A 22014-nucleotide genomic window follows, 5' to 3' on the forward strand; every position below is an offset into this window, starting at 1 on the left:
TGGTCTGTGTCGTCTGCAAATCATAGGTTGCATACTGGGTTTCATCCAAAAGTAAGCTTCTAGTTGGTTATCCGGCCAGCAGTACTGCTTGTTGACTGGGACAAGGCCTTCAATGTTGAATTTTTGCATTACGTGCCATAGCCCCTCATGTCAGAATCAGTCAAAAGCCTTGAAGTCTATGAAGTTGTGATAGATTTCCCGCTGATACTGAAGGTTCTTCGATCTATCAGGATGTGACAGTTACTTTATGAATTCCAGACAGGTAAATTCTGTTATCAACTAATAACATCATTTTCAGATGACATCTTTCCCACACCCATTCACACAGCATTTACTTTTCCAGATTCATCTTTTTTCAAGCTCAACACTCATCAGCTTACAAAAGAAAATGTACTGTACAATATTAAAAACATTCAAACATTTTATTAAACCACCCTGAATGTGACCATTTTAAAATATAATAACCATTATAAAGTAGCAATAAACTGATATATAAATAATTGTTTTATAAGGTATTTTATTCATATATTATAAAGTATTCATATTATTTAGAAAGTTAAGTGCTAAATAGTACTCACTAACAATAACACAACCAAAAGGTTTCACTTGAATGATATTTCTTTTACATTGGCATTCAAATTCTAAAATACATAAAAAATTATATTACATGTAGTATATTTATGTAAAAATATTTGTACATCTTTCTAAATAATGAGGCATTGTCATAACAGTGAGCCTGCTTTTGGGATGTCATGGAAAATACACTCTTGACAGTCACCTAGATTTGTTAAAGTAGTATCTTATAATGAACTACCCTTGAAAGTAATTCTAAGAGTAAGTCTATCTCTTAAGTGAGCCATTAATACACATTTTATAAAACAATAAGCAGAAGAGCAACTTTAAAAAGGTATTCTCATCTTTTTTAGAAATTCTCATTTCATTCCACATTTAAACATTTCTGGTGAACTTGTCATATGTGTGTACTTTTTAAAATTCACGTTGTACAAGTTATCTGAAATATCTCAAGAGCTCTGAGAAACATCAAAGACAATTTATGCTCTTCTTGTGTGATATTCAATCGACTATACATATCTTTCATTGCCTGCATGTATGACAGCTGCACTTCCTTCTCATATTGAGCACGTGTTGCTACACGAATGATGTTACTGTACGCTGTAGCATTCTCTTGTAACTCAGCAGCTGCAACATTTTCATCAGCTAATACACATTCAAGAAAAGAATATGATTACTTTAAGGGGGAAGGAAGTGGGGTTGGCAAGGGTGTTAATATTCTTTTCACAGCACCCATTGTACTAAATGCAATAAGTGAGAGATTTGTTTTTGCCTTTAAAAATCCGTTCACTTTCATATCACATTGTTATATTTCTGCATAAACTATAAAAAAAAAAAAAATAGAGGAACATACCATCACTTAGAATATTCTGCTTCATTTGTTCTGTGTGTTTGGTTTCGATTAAATGCTCTTGAACAAAATGTTCTGTTTCCGCCTCAATCTGAAATAAAATGCAACACTTGTCAAGTCCTGTGAATTTTGTATAGTTCTTATAGATGTTTCACTTTTCCCTATTTTATGGAATGAATATTTTACAAATTTTTTTTTCATGTCACTGATGGATTTTTTCATATTGTAGATTTCCTCTCTCACTGAAATTAGTTAAGATTGTACAGACTCTTAACTTTACTGCTCATTCATATTATCTCAGCTATTAAGCAGTTTCCCATTTTCAGTTTGTCTTTCATGTGTACAGCTTGCAAAATTACACCATTTAGAAAATATATTTCAACAAATATTTGCATTTTACAGCCACAACAGCAGCTGCATTATGATGATCATTGAAATGAAATTCCTGTAATTCTACAGCTCTACTCAGGTACAATCACAAACACAAAAAGCATTTTTTTTAAAAATAATTTTTATCTTTTTATTTTTATCAGTAAATAAAAGAAGTAAATGTTAGGAAATTTGTGCACACCTGTAAAATGACCTGGCGAAGATAATGCTCAGATATGGTATCAGGAATATCCACCGCTCCCATCTGGAAGTGTCGCATCTCCATGTGCATTCCAGACTGACAAGATTCATGTAGAACACAGGATCGACAATCAAAATCCTGGGCACAGTGCCAAGGGCAGCAGCTTCTACAGCAGTTACCTGCAGAATGCAAGGCCCTATGTCAATATATTTTAGCTTTATAATCTCAGCTGATTTTCAGTTCAGGCTTTTATTGACTACAGTATAGCTAAACTATGTTACCGTTGGCATCATGGTCATGCCCCATCTTGTATATCTGACACTGAAGGTCTAGCAACAGGTTCCTTTGCTCTGTTCATGATATTCTCTCTGTCCCATGTATTATATAGAAAAATATGAGCGTAGCTTCTTTTCTTTTTCAGTTTATAATATTTGGAAGTTCACTAATGTGTCTTTTTGCTTCAACACTGCAAAAATTCAAGTTAGATTTACTGACATTTTATGTCAAATTCCTTCATCTATGTCTCCTTAGTCAAGCATCATTTTGTTAGTGTATATTACTGGACACTTGTTCAAAGGCGTGTTTAAAGCATTACTATCATCATCGCTATTATCACCATGACTGCCAGTATTTTCATCACCTTCATTATCAAAAAAGCAAATATTAAAAAAATGTAATTTCTAGTAATCCAGAAGTTATGGTTTGATATATATATATAACAACATACAAACAATGCCCATAACTGCAGGTAATTTAATTCTACAGCTAAAATCCATATCCAGTTATAATTAATAAGAACTTCAATATGGATAATATATACTTATTTTAAATCATATGCTGCAGAATTTGATCATTAAATGAGATGTTTTTGGTAAGAACTTTAAATCTCAACAAGAAAAAATACATTTACAATTCTGGGTTTTAACAAGAATTGAATTTTGCAGACAACAGTTTGCAACAATCAGATAGAAGACTGGCAAATTTACTGAAATGAAAAAGAAAGATAACTGGAACTGCTTCAATGTGTCTAGACTTGGCATGTGGCTGAAGGCAAACCTCTCCTGTCGTTAGCATTCCCACAAAGATGAAGTTCCCACTCACTGCTGGGTGAACAAAGAGAGTTTTCCGATCATTTGCTACGAGTTCACAATTTCCTACACAAGCACACCAACCACACAACTAAGGAACCTCCCAAACTCACCTCCAAGCCGGTCAAAGATGACGCTTTTAAACCTTTCTTCCACAAAGGAGCGGTTTAAGCGATATTCATCCAAGCTGAACTTAACAGCTTCATTCTTAATAGTACTGGTAGTTATGGCTTTTACAGTATCTCTGTAATTGTCTTCGAAGTCTCTGTACAAATCACCTAGCTCTTCTGGTCTGCACAGAAAAGATCTAGCAAGTCAAACTGCCATAAAGTTCTCGTTAGACCTCATGGTGAGATATAATGGTAAAAAACTTCTAGGTTTTTATTAGACTGTATAGTCAGAACTCATTTTCCAAATGTATCTATAGTCTCAGAAATGACTTGGGCAGTAAATAACTAGATAATTGAAGCCCTGTTTACATCATTCTTATAAAAATAATTCCTACCTCATTCTAATCGCTTAACCTACTTTCCCAGAATAATACTTACACTTTATGACACCTATATTTCCATCAATTAAATTTTTTTTTTTAAATTACCCTATAAATAACCACTGAATAAAATTGTATGCTATTCACTAAAGTTATTCACTACACTCCTGTAGGCAATATTATAATGAAAATCACCACAGATTATAAATCAAAACATTCTGCAAACCTTCATAGGAAGGAGGACACAAGACTGGTTATGACTAAGACTCATATGTACACATCACTTATCTCAGTGAATTTGATTTTTTAATATCACCTTTTAGGTTATTTGTAACAGTGTAAACTAGTGGTTCAAACTGCATGTTATAGCGTTAAAATACTCCATATAATGTGATGTAGAATTAAGAAGTGTGTTGAGGGGAGGGGTTTTAGATTGTAAGGTTAACTGCATATATTACATGATAGTTATCTTGTGACAGTTTTTAAAAAACTTAAACTTTTGCATTAAAGAAAACCATAATTAAAAACAGCTGTTGACTTTAAATAGCATCACTGATTCTATTAAGGGTCTATAAAGTGCAGAAAAATTTGGCATGTTGAAAGAATATAAACTGGTATTCTTTATTCTTAAATGATATACAGCCTACTTCCAGCAATATATTATGTTATCTGCACGATTTCATAAAAAGGTGATACTTACTTAATAAAGTACTGCAAGGTTACATTTAAGCCAAAGGAAAGCCTGTCTGAGGTGCTAACACTTAATGCCAAGTCTAAAAAGTGGGCCGTCCCTTCAAAGCGGATAAGATCTGTGTCTGGTGTCAGTAAGTAGCATCCTGGATAGTATGTCCTTTCTCGATTCACTCTTCCAGAAATGTAACTCCTTGCTAATGCTAACTGTAGTACAAAAATAAAAAAAACACAACATTTTAAGGAAATTTAGACAATGCTTAAGATTCCTGATACAAGCACAAGATTTTCTAATGCTTTTCATATTTTATTGTACGATGTAAGAAATTAATGCATTAGGAAAAAAGGTGATTATTTTTCTGGAAGACCATGCAGTCATCAAGTGATAATGCCCCTATCAAAAGTTACTGTCCCACCAAATGAGCTTATTCATTACAAGATACATCTGGTTCAAAAATAAAAGAGTGCTTTGGCACTGATCTAATATTTTCTAACAACGACTGATTTCTGCAAAGATAATTTTCCTTTTCTTATACATGCTTTGTTCTCTTGTTATTTTGTGTAAAAAATAAAAATTCTGGTAATTTCAGCGTTCAGCAATTAAAACTTTTGAGGAGTAGAACAACTGTTCATTAGCTTCAAGAGACACTATAAATTCTTTTATTGTTTTGAATGCTAAGCAAAACTCTTAGCAAATGATGTAAAGAACTACATAGCTTCTTCAATTTCAGCGACTCGGCAAAATAAAGATGATTATTTTTCTCAATGCATACCTCATAGTACTCCACATACACAAAACTTGCTGGCAAAATGCTGACAAAAATCAGCAGCCCCACTACTACAACCACAATGGTGGAAAACACTGCTAATCTGACTGGTGATCTCCTGGTAAAGAATGTGTAGATTACATTTTGCAGCTGTTGAATTCTGAAACAGTTTCACAGTGATGCTATAAAAAAAAACAACAACCAACTGAACGAAGAAGGAACATCTTTGACAACATTTACAAAAATTTTTAGATCAATCGATTAATCAAGCTTTATTGTCAGCATAATTCAAAAGTTCAAAATGAAAAGTTGTCTTGGGCTCACTTAAAAACACTTACAAATGAAAACATGTCACACATTGATAATAAATATGTAAACATCCTTCCCACACACAAGAATGCAATACAACAAAATCCTATGAATCCTTGTGCCTCTTATTACAGATGACGATGGTTGTTGGCTTGAAAGACTCTCTTATACATTTCTCTGCACAAGTGGCACTTTTTATCTATTGCTAGAATATTACAGTAGCTAAAATTTGGTGTGGAGAGGGTGTGCAAAGTCTGTAATATGATTTGCCATCTTTCAGAAAAACATTGAGATACAAGTAAGATAGTGGTAGTTGTTTTATGCCAGTTGCTTGCTTAATAACTCTGGCCAGCCTTCCCCTGTCTTTGACAAGATGGTGGCTATATCAGGAAGCAATGTTAAAAGTGAGAATGCTTCAACAACATATGAGCAGCAAAAAGTGAATCAAACATATCTATTCATAAAAGTAAACCACACACAGTTGAGCAAAAAAATTACATTTGTTTACTTTTAATTTGCAACTTTAAAGATGAATGATTGTAAAACATTCTAATGCAACAAAGAAAGTGGAGAACAATGTGATTTTTTCAAATACAACTTACTTCCTTGGTGTTTGCTTTGCATCCTGCTCAGCTACTTCTGCACTACTTGTAGGAGAGTCCACAAAATCAGAAGCTACAAAAAGAATTCAAACATTGGGCTCTTTTTTTTTTTTTTCGTATGCCATAATAATTATTGTAGCAAAAAATTATAGCATAAGCCAATTAATACAATGCAAAATTTTCATCAGCTGTGAAATTAGAACATCAGCAACCTACTATTTCTTTGAAGTCTTGTGTTTGGTTTTTGGTGTGGGAAAACAAAAGTAATGAGGAGTATCAAATTAACTTTTGGAAAGAAGATAGTGTTAACTCATTCAATATGGGTGTATTGACACAACCGAGCTGTAGCTGTTAAACATTTGTGGGTGCAAATTGTATAGAAAAAGTTAAACATGAGCATGCATACAAAGTCTGATTCTGAAATTTTATTATACCTGCAAATGGTAAATCTCCTATTGTGGCTTCAACTTCATGTAGCTCAATACACTCAGTTTGTGACACTCGAGATGCTGAAAAGGGCAGGGAGGGACTTGGCTGAACTAATTCCTCACTGTAACTGATGGGAAACTGTAATATATTCCATTAAAAATTAATTCACTAGTACACTGAAAGAATCTGAAGATAATTAACAAAAACTGAACAATGACTAGGCAATGACTGTACCTTCTACATCAGAATCTATAATTACATCTTTCCACTTTCCGTGAACTACCCCTCTTTATATTTTCATTAAATTAGCTTTTGGTGCTGCTTCCAAACTGGGACTCCACTAAATCACATCATAATTAGCTCATAAATATGACCACAAATAAATTGCAGATGAATGATCACAAAATTGAGATGATTCTAGCTGCATCTGTCTATAAACCTAAATGTGACCAAATTCTACCAATCTTACATTTTCTGGTGCTGGCATCTCACCCTCCCAAATAGTGAGAAAGCTTAGTGCAACCATTAATGCATCAGTTTTTAGAGAAGCACATAAAGTATCTGTAAGCATAACTTTTAAGTTTTTAAACTGACAAAAATCCCTTCTAATGATATACAAGATGGCAAAGTGACAGCTATAGGACAGTTGGTTAACTAACAAATAATCATTTATTGAAGAGATCTTCCATGACTGTTTAAGTGGATGATACAGCTGTTTTTATGAAAGTGTGTGCTATACTGTAGTCGAAATTTAATTTCATTTAAGAAAAGCAGAAAATTTTTTTTTAAAGAAAACTTAGTATGAGTTTCACACAAACCATTTCTAAGGATTCCTCAGGCTTGCCTTCACCAACATATTTTTTCTTGCCTGAATGCATCTTAGAAAGGGCTTTCATTTCTTCAGAAGACAGGCCATCACTTGTGCTGTCTGCTTCTCTGTCATTATCTTACAAAGAAAGCAAAACAGTTAAAAAAAATTTTTTTTAAAGAAGTGTTACCCACACGTCTCCTTTACATGGTTACGCAGGGTGGGGCAGTCGCGCAAGAAATAACACATGAATGTTTACTTTAAATGACAACAATGGCTTTTATTCCGTTCTGCTCATTCTTCTGCACTCCAAAATGCTTGTAGTCGTGATATGACAATTCGTTGCTTCTTCAAACTGGTTAATAATATTTTATAGCTTTTAAATCATGGATGTATCATGCAAGTTCATGTTTAAATGCTTAACGCTTTGAGGACCAAAGTACATATTTGTTCCATACTTTTAAATGGACTTCAAATGCGACTGAAACAACATAGAGCAGCCAAATTTGTATGAAATCATTTAGTATGTCACTAACTTTATATAAATAATGCTGGTTTCGATATGTATGCATTATTAGTTTCATTGTCAGATTGACAGGAATTTTCCATTTGAAGACCACCCGCAACAGCAAAATTTTATTTTATTTTTTTTTTTTACAAAACAAACTATGTGCCAAGTGGACAAAATGCCACGGGTTTTCCTTGGGGATGTCACTATTAAGATGTATTAAATATTTGTTTCAGCATTTTTGTGTCGGTTTACAAAAATTATTTGATTTTTTGCTGTGGAAAATATATGTCCCTATGGGCCATACAAGAATAAACTTTTATGTTGCGCCTTTATCTTTCGTGTTTTAGAAATAGATGCAACAATGACTGAAATGAAAAACCCAATGCCTTTGAGATATTAAAAAAATCATATTTTCTGGCTTGATAGTTCTTTTTGATGGGCAAAGTACATGTAGCAGAAAAGAATTCCTTTCCAAACCAATGAGCAAGAAATCCACACTTTCTTGGGAATGAATTTTGTAATAGGATATCATGAGGTTCCATCCTTGAGGGACTACTAGTCCACTGAACCTGATCTCCAGGTGTCATATGTTGCTAATGTGATGCCTCAGAATCGCTTTTGAAGTAGTTTTAAGAATTCCTTACACTTTGCAAACAATGAAGATATGCTTCTGAGAACAGATTCCTTCAGTCAATGCTGTCGAAATCTATGAAACCCAAGCAAACAACAATCAGTTGATAAACACTTGATAAAATTCAAAGGGAACAACACAATGAGGCAATAAATTAAAAAACCCAATAAAATAGGAATTCAAGGAGTGGTACATGATTCAAATGCCAGTTATCTATGTCAATTCTACTTATACATAGGGAAGAAAACTGAAACTGAATATGGACTAGGAAAGGGAGTGGTTGTTATTCTGACTAAACTACTTGAGCATTGGTGTTGTAAGGTTTACATTTATAACTTCCTCAATTCACTACTGCTTCAAATTAAGTCACAAGAAAAGGAAATATACCTGTGAAGAACTATTTGTGTTGCTAGGAAAACACATACAGAAAAAATCTCAAGAAAATAATATGAAACATGGAGAAAGCCCCATGTTTTCAGCAAATGATGTTACCAGTGTCAAGTGGATAGACAACACATCTGTTGTGCCTTGCCCTGAAATTGTTGTCGCCTAAAACAAATTTATGGGAGGCATAGATCTTGTGGATCAGAAAAAGATTACATATGAAGTTGATCAAAGGTGAAGTACTACTTTCGAATATTTTTTGACATAGCAGTGAACAATGCTCACTGTATTTAGACGCAGATGAATCAGGAATTCGATCCTGAGTAAAAGGGGATATCACAGCTTGAGTACAGACAAATGATACCAAGAGCACTAAATTGGAATTTACACAAACAGGAAAAGATCGAAATGTTTCATCAGGACCTGTTTGAAGCAGCAAAAAGATCATGCCAACCCCATGACCTGAGCATAAGTTTTAGAAAAACTCAAGAGATCATTGTGCAAAAGGACAAAATTGAAGCAGGGCTGACAATGTGACATTTTCTATATAAGCCTGTATGCATGTTCCCTAGTGCTACACAACATTACTTAGATGTTTTGAGAAGTACCATTCAAAAATTACTTTACATGCATAAAAGATGGATCTTAAGAATTCGTTCACATCACAGAGTCATATTATATTTCTTATGTTCCATGACGTCAGTACGTTTGATCATTATTCGGATAAAAATATTAAATGATAAAGCCCATACCCTCGATCGTGTATATATATATTGCTTAAGACACTTTTCCCTTGCCACCCATTATAGGGACGTGTCTGTCCCATGCTGTATCTCGAAAACTATGCAGAATATCAGTTTCAAATAAATATTTTTGGAATCTACAGGTCATTTTACTCCTAAATATGTCAGAATAAGTAAAATTATATGTGTTTGTTTGTTTGTTTGTGTTTTATGCCATGCTAGCAACTATGGCTATATCATGGCAAAAAGTAATTGTAACTTTAAAGGTTTTGGAATAAAAACTTCCTAATTCTTATAAGCATGATATATTTTAAAAGGCCAACATAATAAGTAATCAAAATGTAAAACAGGGTGGGAAAGCATTAAAAGGGGTGTTGAAGCCCAAAAAGGTTACTATCACACCAAAAACAAAAAAGAACTATCAGGATATAAAAAATTTTAATTTGGTGGTAGAGCCCTATCCTCTTTAAGAAGGAAAAGATTGCTGCCGATGGGACGGACCTAAATAAGGAAAATAAAGATTTTTCTGTAAAAAATTGACAACGAGTAGTCTGAAGCTTCGGATAGATAATCAAAAAGTGTAGAACATTAAAATTTTCCCTACACCAGGGACAAACAGGTGGCGGTTCACCTAGTAATAGAGGTGTCCTTGCATGGCATAGGTATGTCCTATCTTTAATCTTTAAATTATATGTGTACAATCATTACGGTCCTCAAAGGGTTAATGGATTTCTGTTGTCTCGTATTTATCAGTTTAAGTAAACTGCATTTCTTTTATTAAGAAAGAACAAGTTGTTTAAGTGGTACTTCCGCAGTACAACATTCTCTAGGTCAAACGGTTATCCGGTGTTACTTTTTTCCTTGATCGTCTGCTCCACAAAAGTCCGCTCTCTCAAACCACGAAACCGATCCCACACAATTAATTTGTATACAGTTCCTATACATCTGCGGGAAAAGTTCTAAACCTCCAGAGAAGCACGTAACCAGTTTTTTTTTTTTTTACGGACTGATTACTACTTAGTAAAGTCAACTGTATCATGCTAAATTGATACGGTAAACCACGGACCTGCTACAGATTACCCATTACCTGCGAGGAAACAGTCACATGATCATGGAGGCTATTTTTAGATATTTTGTCTTCATGGATAATTTATGACAAAGCACTCAAGTAACGAACTTCCCGAAAGAAGTTTGAACGAAAATTGTTTATCTCAAGGCAAAAAAGTTAAGCTGAACTAGATAAAACATCTAACACAACTTAAAACCGGCTGGGTGTTCATAAAAACTATAATGAGAATTACTATTATACATACGTATACGTATGTTAACACTGATCAACGACTGCAATTTCTACTCCAAAGAGAATTCCTGCATCGTGTTTACCCATTTATAAACCCTTGTAACAACTATTACAGAAGAATATAAATGCAATGTGTTTCCTTCCTTTCGAAAAAAAAAATGTAACAACAAATGCAAACGAGAATTATATATAAACTGCATATAAAATTAAAAGCACGTATATATACTGATAGTTTGAAATTGTTTTAAAAAAGAAATGCATAAAAACCATGAATGGTATTTGAGACGATAATGTCTCGTAACAAAATATGTTGATAACATATAAAATGATGCTCATGTCGAGTCTGTGTGTATGTGCAATCAAATGCATGATAGCGACAGCCGTATTTGAAATAAACAGTATATATATATAATTCTGTCATTGACCTAAAATATTTAAAGAATAATGGCAGAAACACTCGAAACACTTCACTTTACCATGCATAAGGCTATACTTTTCTTCCTTGTCTTCATCCTCATCTTCATCATTTTCCTTCTGATTATCTTCATCAACTTCCTCCTGACTGGTTTCCCAGTCACTTTCACCTCTGTGTGCCATATAACTCTTCAGCAAGTTATTATTGTATCTCTGTATTAAGAAAAAAAGATTTTCAATGTTTCTTTTAACGGCCTTTTGATTTGATTAGCAAAAGAACCAAATTTTATTATTTTCAATCAAGAATTGTGCTTTTGAATAACATGCAGTGGCGCACGATTGTGATTGTACACCTGCATTTAACAAGTGGATTGTCTTCTTGAAAACAGTTCAAACTGGTGCAATATCGTCACAATGCGCACATTATAGTGTTGAAACTTCCTAATTAGCAAAGGCAATGACGTACACTATAAAACTGGTGGGTTCATTCACCCTCCTTCTTCCGACTCATTGTGGTAACTGCATGCATTCTTGATGACAAATTAAGACAATATGTCTGTGCATTCGATCACTCTCACATGGTCAGATTTTCAGATCAAAAGAATATGTCATTACCTTTTGTAACGCACTGACTTGTAAGGAGTAATCCGTCTGCTAATTAAAATTCTTTCCGACAGTTTGCAAGATCTCGATCTTAATTCACCACTAGAATGGACGATACTACAAAAAGTACCAACGCATGTATACAACTTCAAGCTCACTTTGCAAATTTTAGGAACTTGAATAAGCCGAGTTTTCTTACACACCTTGACACTTAAGAACTAAAAAAAAGGACGTTAAGGTATTTTATTCTGGAGGTATATTTATCCCTCATTTTCCTCGCTTTACACGATCGAGCCATTTAATTGAGGTTTCACAAAAAGCCAACTAATCAAATGAAAGTACGTGATTTGCTATCTAAATAAATTAACTAAATTTTAAAAGATGTATCCACAGCAAAATGTGCTACTTCTCGTCATTTGGCTTTGCTTTTAGAACGTTATACATGCGAGATCTGTTCCTCGTTCTGCAGTCTGCGAACATTAGCAACGCCGAATGCGTGCGCACTCTGACGGTGAGGTCAGAAACCTCCACGGAAGTGGATAAGGAAAATGAGGCAAAATGCAAATCTACTTCCGATAATGAATTATTACTGATCAGCTCAAAATCATGTTTACAAGCTCGTGACGTAAGTATTTTGAAAGGTTTTGAACCAGACAAATAATGCAGTCCATTGTCTGTTTTTTCTTGCTGGTGTCTCAAACGGAGGTAGCCTTTAAAAGGAGAATAAGCCATAATAAGTGTGTAAGATTCGTTCGTGGCTTCGATCGTGTTGTCTGCTAGAGATTTCTTTGGATGGAATTTGTCATCTATGATTTCGCTCGGATTAGATCAGGTGAAGTGGACCTATACATGGTATTCATATAATTCTGTCAAATAGGCAAAACGTGCTTGAGAATCTTTAACACACAAAACAAGCCTGGCATTACTAGCCAGATTCGTTGTGTTGCAGACGACATTTTCTTCCATTGGGTGTACTGCTCTAGCTCGAATGCTAATGGATGGTGGAAATTTGGCAGTGAAATGCATTTACTTAACAAAGATTTGTGCTTGCTCTAGATGGCTTCATTGTGACAGATTCTGTAAAAGCACATGTAAATTAAGCACAAAAAGACAATAAAGTGAAAACATCGGTATATGGTCTTTATAATATCTCAATTAAAAAAAAAAAAAGGTTAATTTTTCGGTTTCACAAATTACTTCTATTAAATTCATTATTTTGCATATAAATATCAGCTAATGCATATTTATTACCAGTATCATCATAATATGGCATACTTGCATTAGAATTTAATTATGATACCCCATAAAAGAAGCATCATAACCTTGTGGTTAATGCACTTAGGAGCAAGTTGCTACCTTTTTGATTACATAGGCTCTTGATTGTAAAATTACTCACCTCATCTAGCATTCAGGTACCTGATTTATCAGATAGGGTAGAATGTTCAAAGGAAAGAGTTGGGCCGTGCCTTTTCCATGCAAAACCAAGAACCACTTTATAAAATAATAATATCGTTTAGTTTATATAGCCGAGAATCAAGCATGTATAGGAGTATGCACTCTGTGCTTGAGACAAAAACAAGACATATAGAAACAGAAGGATGGGCAACAGAACTTGTAAAGTACTAAAAGACAAAGAAACCATACCAGCAGGACAGACATCAAAATAGGTCAAACAAGTGGGAGAATGGGTTGATTTGGAGACTGTTTTAAGAGCAGTTTTCACTGCTCCAGTGACCACTATTTTGTTGGACCCAATTATTCTTTTTACCTTTACCTGCCCATTGAAAGATTGTCTCTGAATGGTTACAGTGCACTATAGGACAACATTCTGTGAATACATGTAGTTCTTGTTGCCTAACATTTTTTTTTTGTTGCAAATTGATCTTTCAGTTTTCCATTGCAGTTTACGTCTTTGGCACTGATTATTCCTTTCCATCCTGATAATTCAGAATATCTTTTGTAACCTATCACCATGCTATTTTAAGTTCGTACTTTTAAAAATTTGTTGCTTTTGGTGTGATACATTCTAAGCTTTACCAAATTGGATTTCGTTTAATGTCATATCATTATATATCTTAATGGACTTCCTTTAATATCTGCATGGTCATTTAAAAAAAAACCAATCAGATTAGTTAGGTTACATTTTCATGCAGTGTTATGCATCTCATTTCATTTCTTATTTAAGTTATCTGCCCTAGAATTCAAGCAAATGTTTTGATAAGTGTATCCAAAGTTTAGTTTTGCATAGCTTGAAAATTGAGTTTTGTATGAGAAATGATCAAGGTTCTTTTCCTTTAGAACACTACCAACAGGAATGAGCTTCATGAGAAAAATGCTGCCATCAAGGTCAGGGCAGCAAGGGGAGGGAAGTCACCAAGGAGGGGGACCAGACACCACCCTGGGACTAATGCATCTGCGAAAACTGTTTGCCGAGTTCCGTCACCCATCATCTAAGGTTACACAAAAAGAACAGGAGGACAAGTTGTACAACATGCTGCCATTATTTTGCAAGGTCATTGAGCTTTTTTTAAACACAAATTACCAGATCTTAATTAAGAATAGAGAAATTAATGCAATTGTAGAATGATGAACATGATGTATTTGTAAAAGTGACTAGGGATTTTGTTTCAAAGTCACATAATGTAATGTTAGCAGCTAAAGATAAAATGCTTAAGTTATTTGAAATGAAGTAAAAATACTGTTGTAACCACCATTATATGTCTGTCAGATCATTGAAATTATAAAAAAAAACCATTGCAGGTGTTCGAGAATGCACCTTCTTCAGACATGACAGAAAAATGGGGAGATATTCTTCAGTTCTGTAGCCATGTGTCAAAACTAATGGTGACTGAAATCAGGCGGCGAGCTTCAAACCAGTCCACAGGTAGACACATTTTTGAAAAATTAAGATGCTTACCCTCGTATAATTCAAAGACATTTCACACATTTTTTTTTTTTCACTTGACATGCAATTAATTTTGGTACATTTACAGAATTATTGTAAATTTTGTTTCCAAAGTTGGCGCTATTTGTACAAGACAGACATCTGTTAAGGATCATGAATAGCAAAGGTTTTTGAATTTCAGTGTGTAGTTATTTCCTAGTTATCTTGTGTTTGTAAAAGTGGGATTGATTTACATCTAATGTCTTTGTGGGATTCAGAAGCAGCCAGTAGAGCTATTGTGGATCTGCTGGAGATTGAATCATCAGTGGAGAATGGGAATGGATGGATGCTTCTGAGCACTGTCAACCTTCTTTCATTGGGCGGACAGGCTCTTATTGACTGTATGACAGCAGCATCACTGCCTTCTACTTTAGTTAAATGCCTCTACCTGTTTTTTGACCTGCCCCAAGTGGAAGGAGGAGATGCATTGTCTTCTGGCTGTCAGTTTACACCCAATGAGCGACGCATTTTACTCCAGAAAGTCTTTGTGCAGGTGTGATATTATTTGTCTCTTTATTCTTTTTAGCACCTTGAAGCTACAGACATTGTAATATTTTGTGCGTGTAAGATTGAGGTGTCCTGAAATTTCAAATAAAGAAAAAAATTATTGCTTGTTTAAGACATGTGGTATCAAAGTATAACAAAAATGTTAACCTATTTTTAAGTAAAGTTTTATTAAATTTGGCACAGGTGCTTGTGCGACTTTGTAATTATGTATCCCCTGCGGAGGAGCTAGCACGAAAGGATGATCTGAGCCTCCTGTTCAGTGCCATCACTAGCTGGTGCTTGCCACACAATGCACTTTGGCGACAATCTGCTGGCGAAGTTCTGGTCACACTCTCTCGCCATGGTCTGACGCCAAGCGTTGTCAAGTATATTCATGGTGGGTGACATGTCTGTCTCTTTGTGGATGAAAACTAGATTCAAGTTTATATTCTGTTTTGATGCAGTCCTTGTCCACATACTTCAGGTATGGGAAAAATGCACAATCCAGATCATACCTGTTGTGAACAAATCCAATGAGATGAGATTTGTTTTCTGTCATTTATATAAGCAGTTTGGTTGTCCAGAAGACAAAAGATGAGATTTGTTCAGTTTGATAATAACTTATTGAATTCTAATGATTTTCTGATGTTTGGCCTGTCTGCAGATAAAGGCTGCGTGAGGCGATGCATTGAGAACATGCAGAGGGCACAGGATTTGTCTCCGTTAGAACTTGTAGAAATGTTTGTTACAGTCTTCTGCTTTCTCAAAGATTCCAGTGAGGTCTCACAGACTCTGCTGGATGACTTTCGTACCAGTCAGGGTTACATCTTCCTTTCAGAGTTTTTGCTCAGGTGACAAAATTTTTCAAAGAGTATTTTTAATCTTTTGCTTTGCAGCATCAAAACATTAAATAGTCACATTGTAATAGCACTGAATAATTACAATATTATTTATATTGTTTATAATTATATTATTCATAGACATGCTTTTTGTTAGAGATCTTAGATGCTTTTAGGAAGAAATCACATGGCATTATGTAGTTTGGATAGTAGAAGTGTTCCAAAAAAAGTATTTTTATAACACTATAATGTCTACCACATAGTATGTGTGCCTATGTTTTAATTATTGACCTATGATGGGATCTGAACAACTTTTTGAACTAACAGACATGAAGTTTATAAGCAGTTGGTGTCTACTGTTTTTAGAGTGGAAAAATTTAATTGATAAAGAACAGATGATGTTTGCTCAGATAAACTGAAATGGAAAGACAGTTTATTGCTTAATCTCTTGCTTGGCTCAGTCTAGGAATGTATTCCTAAAGACGAAACAGCATATTTATGCCACATTCATGCTTGCATGCTGTAGAAAGTTGTTCAATAATTAGGCTCAAAGCTGTGTGTCCTGGACCTATAAAAAAAACATTATTTAAACATTTATAGGTTGTGCCATCATTTTCTGAACACAAATTGTTTATTATGTCTTTGTTCTCCAGAATTGTTCACACTCTTTTCATGATCTGAATTTTCTTTAAACTTTTCTTTGACTTTCTTGACATATTTCCTGCATGGTATAACTGAATACCGTATTTTTGTCTATTTCTGCAGGCTAGAAAAGGATGAGAAAGAAGAATCTGTGCAGGCTTTGAGAAATTTGGTTTTATTGGTGGGTTCCCTGACTACATGTGGTTTCACAGAGCTTCGACCTCCAGCTTCCAATTCTGGCTCACTGTTTCAAATTCCCGGTTTTGTTGTTCCTCAGCCTGCTGGCAAAGGTTTGTTCATTTGATCATTTGCTTAGTTGACCTGTGAAAGAAAGTGATTCATTGAGCCCAGAGATCTCAACTTCTGTGGTAGTTGTCTTTCTTTACTTTACATATGGCGTTGGTTGCCACACCCTTTTTTCATGGGCATGGTCAACTTAATAAGAAAGATTTTGAGGTGACACTTGACAGTTTTAATTTAGTTACTTTTTTTTTTCTTGCATGTGCATAGTTTTCAAATATGCTTTGTCCCTTTAATTTTCTTGTAGGTGTCAGTGTGCGAAATATACAGGCATTTCAAGTTCTTCAATCAGTATTTATTAAGGTAGGTTCTTGGACATACTCTTTCTTATATATTATATATAATAAAGAAAAGTACTTTAGGTATGCCTTCAGTTTGATCATCTTTTTTTTTTTTAAAATTCCATTTCAATAATACTCTGTCTTTCTTCAGGCTGAGACCACACAGCTGTGTAGTACCATTCTGGATGTACTGAGCAGTATATATCAACAGGATCCAGCCAATTATTTCATTCTTGAATCACAAAACACTCTTTCACAGTTTGCAGAGAAGATTTTCTTGAAGCCTGTTGATATTCAGGTAAGTAGACTATTATTTGTTGACTTCTAATTGTGCTAATGTAGGTTAAAATAACTGAGCTAAGCCTATTTTCATCTGTCTTCATTAACAAATATTTTTAGTGTCTTTTGTTTAATTTTTTGACTAATTTTTGTTGGTTTTTTTTTTTTAATAGGTGAAGTTCTTTGAATTGCTGGAGTTCGTTGTAGTCAACCTGAATTTTGTACCATGCAAGGAGCTCATCAGCCTCAGCATTCTTATCAAGACACAAAAGTGAGTGCTTTGAAAAAAGGATAAATTTACTGCAGGCCAGTGCAGTGATACTGCACAGAGTACACTGACACACAAATAGTGAATAAAAACCAGAACAATGCCTGATACTGTGTTTTATTAAACTTTCATGCTACATGACTCTACTTTCTAACACAGCAGTATTGCACTCTTTTAGTTGTTTGCAGAACAGCATTCTGTGTATGAAGACACTTCTTCGAATCTTAAGATACCATTGTGTCTATCGAGATGTATTCCGAGAAGTGGGTATACTAGAGGTGATGGTGACCTGTCTACATCGCTATGCTGCCCACCTGAAAGAAATTCACAGTGGCCCCTCTTTGGGTTAGTTTGTTTTGCAACTATCATTAAGGATGCTCGATTTTTTTTATTTTTTAAATCTAGTATTATTATACCCGGATAGTCAGTCCCTTTATTAGGCATCCTTGAAAATATGATGGAAAAGCAATTTGTTTTGGTGTATTTTGCATGGACAGGAGAAGAAGGAACCATTTCAGAGGAGCAGCAGGAGATGGGTCATCTCACCATGGAGGCTCTGGCTGTGCTTCTTAGTGGTAACAGTGGAAATGCAGGTACAGGGAACATCATTTTGTTTTGGTTTTGAAGTAAGACTTAAAAATATACTACATGCAAGACAGACCTTTGTCCAATCTGCCAAGAACTGCATGCATAGCATGGAAAGTAATAAAGATGTTACATAGCACAATTTAAAACAAACTAGTAATCAGTTATCAGAAACCTATGAACCATAAAAAGATTAAAAAATCATGCCTGAAGCAAGGCTGAGCTTAAAGGCAAACATTATTTTGAACTGAACATCATAATATAAGACCATGAGCAGAAAGATATTGGAGATTTTGATATTAGAGGAAATCAGTTTGCATTCCATCAGACTGTTGAGAGAGTGTTGAGAGGTACGAACACAACCCAGCACTGCCCATGAAAGAGACAGTAGTTGACTTCCCTTTAACTGTTGATTACTTTGAAGCTCATCTGTGAAAACAGCATGACCTAGCTATAGCCTGTGTATTGCACATATTCATGGTTTGAATATGGTATATAGAGAAGAATGTTTTTTCCTAAGTTGCATTTAAAGGCATTCAGAGTAGTATTACCTGTGAAAAAAGTTTCAATTTCTCCTATTCAGCAATACTTTGGACTAGCTAAGGGTTATATCAGAGGTGTGCTATGACTTTTGCAGGTGTATTTCATCAGTGTGGGGGAGCCAGGTGTGCACACAACATGGTTCCTTATCCAGAATGTCGACAGCATGCCCTCAACATCGTGCAGCAGCTGGTACTTTCTCCTGGTGGAGATGACGATATGGGCACATTGCTGGGTCTCATGCCCACAGCACTTGTTACTGATCTGGAGCTCAAAACACACATACTTAAGGTACTTAAGTGTCTGTTCTTCAGAAATTTTACAAAGAGAAAGAAATTAGGATATGGTTACTAGATTTAGGTGGTTGGTTCTGGATTTCAAACTGAGATGTGAGGTTTCAAGAAGTTCATTTGTTTTGCAAACATTGCATGTTTTTTAACTCGTGGAAGAAAAGTGATGTGATTGAACATTTAGAATGGTAGTGGTGGCACGAGGCATGACGTATTTCAATATTTACACCCGTTAACCTATAATAAAGACAACCATCATTGGCACACTGTTTTAAAGAACCTTTGTTTAAACATTTAAGCAATGTGATTGGCAAGAAATATAGTTTTTGTTTTCTTATACTAATTTCAAAATGACAGATTGTAACTCTTTGGAATGGAGAGAACTCCTGTCACGAAAGTAGGTTACGAGACAGAAATTTACAAAAAAATTATTTAAGCAATGTATACAAATATCATATGCAAAACAATAAAATATTTTTTTAGAATATACATTAGATTTCAAATATTACTTGTAATATTCAGCTGTTGGCGTACAAATCAATGTCAAATTGAGAAACTAGAAACAGTCTTCAACATGGTTCTTGATCAATTGACTCGTTGCCTATTTTCAAATTTAACAAAATGCTTGATTGGTTAACAATTTTAACACCTTAACAGAAGTAATTTATGGTAAAACAATCCATAAAGAAGCTAACACTTTCTTCCCTTCTATAATTTATTTATTTATGGACTGCACAGTGTGATGTGTTTTGTCACACTACCCAGTTTGCATTACACTTCACACTGTAGTTGTGAAGATGTTCACTGCTGCAGAAGCTAATTGTATAGAAAGAGTATAATTTACATTTATATTAAATACTTGTGTATTTTGTATGTTTGAAGTCATTGCTGAATGTACTGAGGGAGAGCCACCGTACGAGAACAGTATTCCGTAAGGTTGGTGGCTTTGTCTACGTCATGTCTGTACTGGTCTCCATGGAGGGTAGCCTAGAAGATCCTCCAAAGGCACCTTGGCATACAGGTAAATAACTATAATACCTTTAATTAGATAAATTTGTTTATTCGACTTAAGCATGGTAGAATTTTCTAGGGGTTTTCAAACAGTTTCTATGTATGTCAGATTCTTTGGGGATGTTTTTTTCAAATTTTATGTATGTGCATATGCATTCTTAATATCTGTGTGACAAAATATAATTTGTTTTAAGTGTCAAGGAAAGATGTGCTGATGATGCTGCATACAGTTTTTAGCACTCTGACTGTTGCTATGCGATATGAGCCTGCCAATGCCAAGTTCTTCGCTACAGAGGTGAACATTTAAAACTAAAAATTCTTTATTTTTAAAAAAGTGTATTTCCTCTTTTGATTTACCAGATGACATGACCATAAGAGATAAACAGTTACACTAGCTCTATAACCATCGAGAAGTTGTCTCACTGACAGTGAGCTAGCACGTGCGTAGCCTACAGAGCACTCCACTAGTCACATGAGCAACTACCCTTAACAGCGTAAAAGGCCAATGCACCAGTTATATTACGGTTACTGTGGGGTTCACTAGCCACTGCTCTTACCCAATATGACGCTTACTCAGTGCTGAAAACTTGTGTGTTGTCAATGTGTGTTTGTACTAGGCCTTGCCAGCTTCAGATCTTTTGTCATTTTTTTCTTGTGACATCAGACTTCTTTTCCTTGAGAAATGACGTGTTTTTCAACAAGGTGGACTGTGTTACTTGTTTTTTGTTTTTTTTTGTTTTGTTTTTTTTGACTTTCTCAAGAATTCTGCATTTTTCATTGGAATTCTTATGCCACTAGACTTCTTTTCCTTGAAGATAGATGTGTGCTTGACTGTCTTTATCGCCTATGCCATCCTTTTTTATGCTATGTGTATTTGCCAGTCTGATTTGCCTGTGCTATGTATTTTACTGCTGCAGAGATTTCTATGTTTTTTCTTTGAAATTCTTTTGATGCTAAGACTTCCTTCCCTTGAGCAAAGACGTGCGCTTGACAGTTTTGCCTGGGATATGGTTTTCACTGCTTCAGTGAATTTTGCATTGTTTTTTTTTTTTTGTTTTTTTTTTTTTTTTTTGTCAGAATCCTTGTAACAACAGACTTTTTTTTTTGAGAAAAAACTTGTGTTTGCCAGTTAGTGTTGCCTGTGCTACAGTTTTCACTGCTTCAGTGAATATTGCATTTTTTTTGGTTGGAATTCTTGACACTGGACTTCCTTTTTGGAAAAAAGACTTACTGTTGATAGTCCATGTCAGCTGTGCAAAGTAGTTGCTCACCTGACTAGTGGAATGCTCTGAACACTAGGCATGTACAATACAACTTTATTGATCCCCAGGGACAATTCAAATGGTGCTAGTACTAGCAATAGTATATATATGACTTTCAATGAAGGCCTGATAGAACTGAGTGAGGATGAGAGAGCTCACAAAGATCTGAGTTTCCGTAGGAGGTACAGACATTGCTTGCTCTTACGGAGGATCGTGTCAGTGTTGATGTCCCATTTAAGCTTGTTATTAAAGATATTACTTAGATATTTGTAAGAGTCGACTACCTCGATGGTATTATCATGGATAATGCTGATGACTGCCTCAGCCCTGTTCATCCTAAAGTCAAAAATCAATTCCTTAGTCTTTGAGGCATTCAAGACAAATTGTTCGTCACACCAGCGAACAAAGTCAGGAAGAGCCCTGCTATGATCATATTCACTATCATACAAAAGAGACAGCAAAGCAGTGTCATCAGCAAATTTTACAAGAAAGTTATTATCCACAGTGCTTCTACAACGTTAGCA

At 34.8% G+C, this 22014-nt stretch overlaps 2 protein-coding genes across 3 annotated transcripts in view; one reads left to right on the plus strand and one right to left on the minus strand.

Annotated features, from left to right (window-relative positions):
• Nucleotides 1-408: 408 nt before the first annotated feature.
• On the minus strand, nt 409-12285 carry LOC112575083. 2 transcript variants are annotated; one of them, XM_025256645.1, is made up of 12 exons: nt 12170-12285; nt 11776-11880; nt 11223-11373; nt 7188-7315; nt 6375-6507; nt 5941-6013; nt 5036-5189; nt 4273-4469; nt 3196-3374; nt 1995-2173; nt 1427-1514; nt 409-1200 (listed from the first exon to the last, which is right to left on the minus strand). In XM_025256645.1, exons 3-12 carry the CDS (start codon nt 11341-11343, stop codon nt 995-997), a joined length of 1458 nt encoding a protein of 485 aa, XP_025112430.1. In that variant the 5' UTR covers nt 11344-11373; nt 11776-11880; nt 12170-12285; the 3' UTR covers nt 409-994. The 2 variants fall into 2 exon arrangements, with proteins under 2 accessions (XP_025112430.1, XP_025112438.1); XM_025256653.1 differs by lacking the exons at nt 11223-11373; nt 11776-11880; nt 12170-12285 and adding an exon at nt 10513-10568.
• The window catches only part of LOC112575092 (WD repeat and FYVE domain-containing protein 3-like), a 47721-nt gene continuing 37957 nt past the window's right edge, over nt 12251-22014 (plus strand). The window contains 15 exon segments of the mRNA XM_025256668.1: nt 12251-12388; nt 14062-14275; nt 14524-14647; nt 14926-15200; nt 15398-15590; nt 15858-16044; nt 16798-16964; nt 17222-17277; nt 17407-17553; nt 17708-17805; nt 17981-18147; nt 18300-18395; nt 19025-19218; nt 20100-20238; nt 20423-20523. Of these exon segments, the coding sequence (XP_025112453.1) occupies nt 14078-14275; nt 14524-14647; nt 14926-15200; nt 15398-15590; nt 15858-16044; nt 16798-16964; nt 17222-17277; nt 17407-17553; nt 17708-17805; nt 17981-18147; nt 18300-18395; nt 19025-19218; nt 20100-20238; nt 20423-20523 (2142 nt within the window). The 5' untranslated portion in view covers nt 12251-12388; nt 14062-14077.

This window comes from Pomacea canaliculata, linkage group LG1, assembly GCF_003073045.1.
Source record: "Pomacea canaliculata isolate SZHN2017 linkage group LG1, ASM307304v1, whole genome shotgun sequence".
Classification (NCBI taxonomy): domain Eukaryota; kingdom Metazoa; phylum Mollusca; class Gastropoda; order Architaenioglossa; family Ampullariidae; genus Pomacea; species Pomacea canaliculata.

Bases quoted from the DNA above. Each gene is read 5' to 3' on its own strand.
- LOC112575083 (XM_025256645.1), bottom strand. From the start codon at position 11,343: ATGGCACACAGAGGTGAAAGTGACTGGGAAACCAGTCAGGAGGAAGTT. The intron at 1,515-1,994 runs GTGTGCACAAAT...ATTTTATTTCAG, and splicing joins TTCGCCAGGTCATTTTACAG to ATTGAGGCGGAAACAGAACA. The intron at 1,201-1,426 runs GTATGTTCCTCT...AAAATGTTGCAG, and splicing joins GCAGAATATTCTAAGTGATG to CTGCTGAGTTACAAGAGAAT.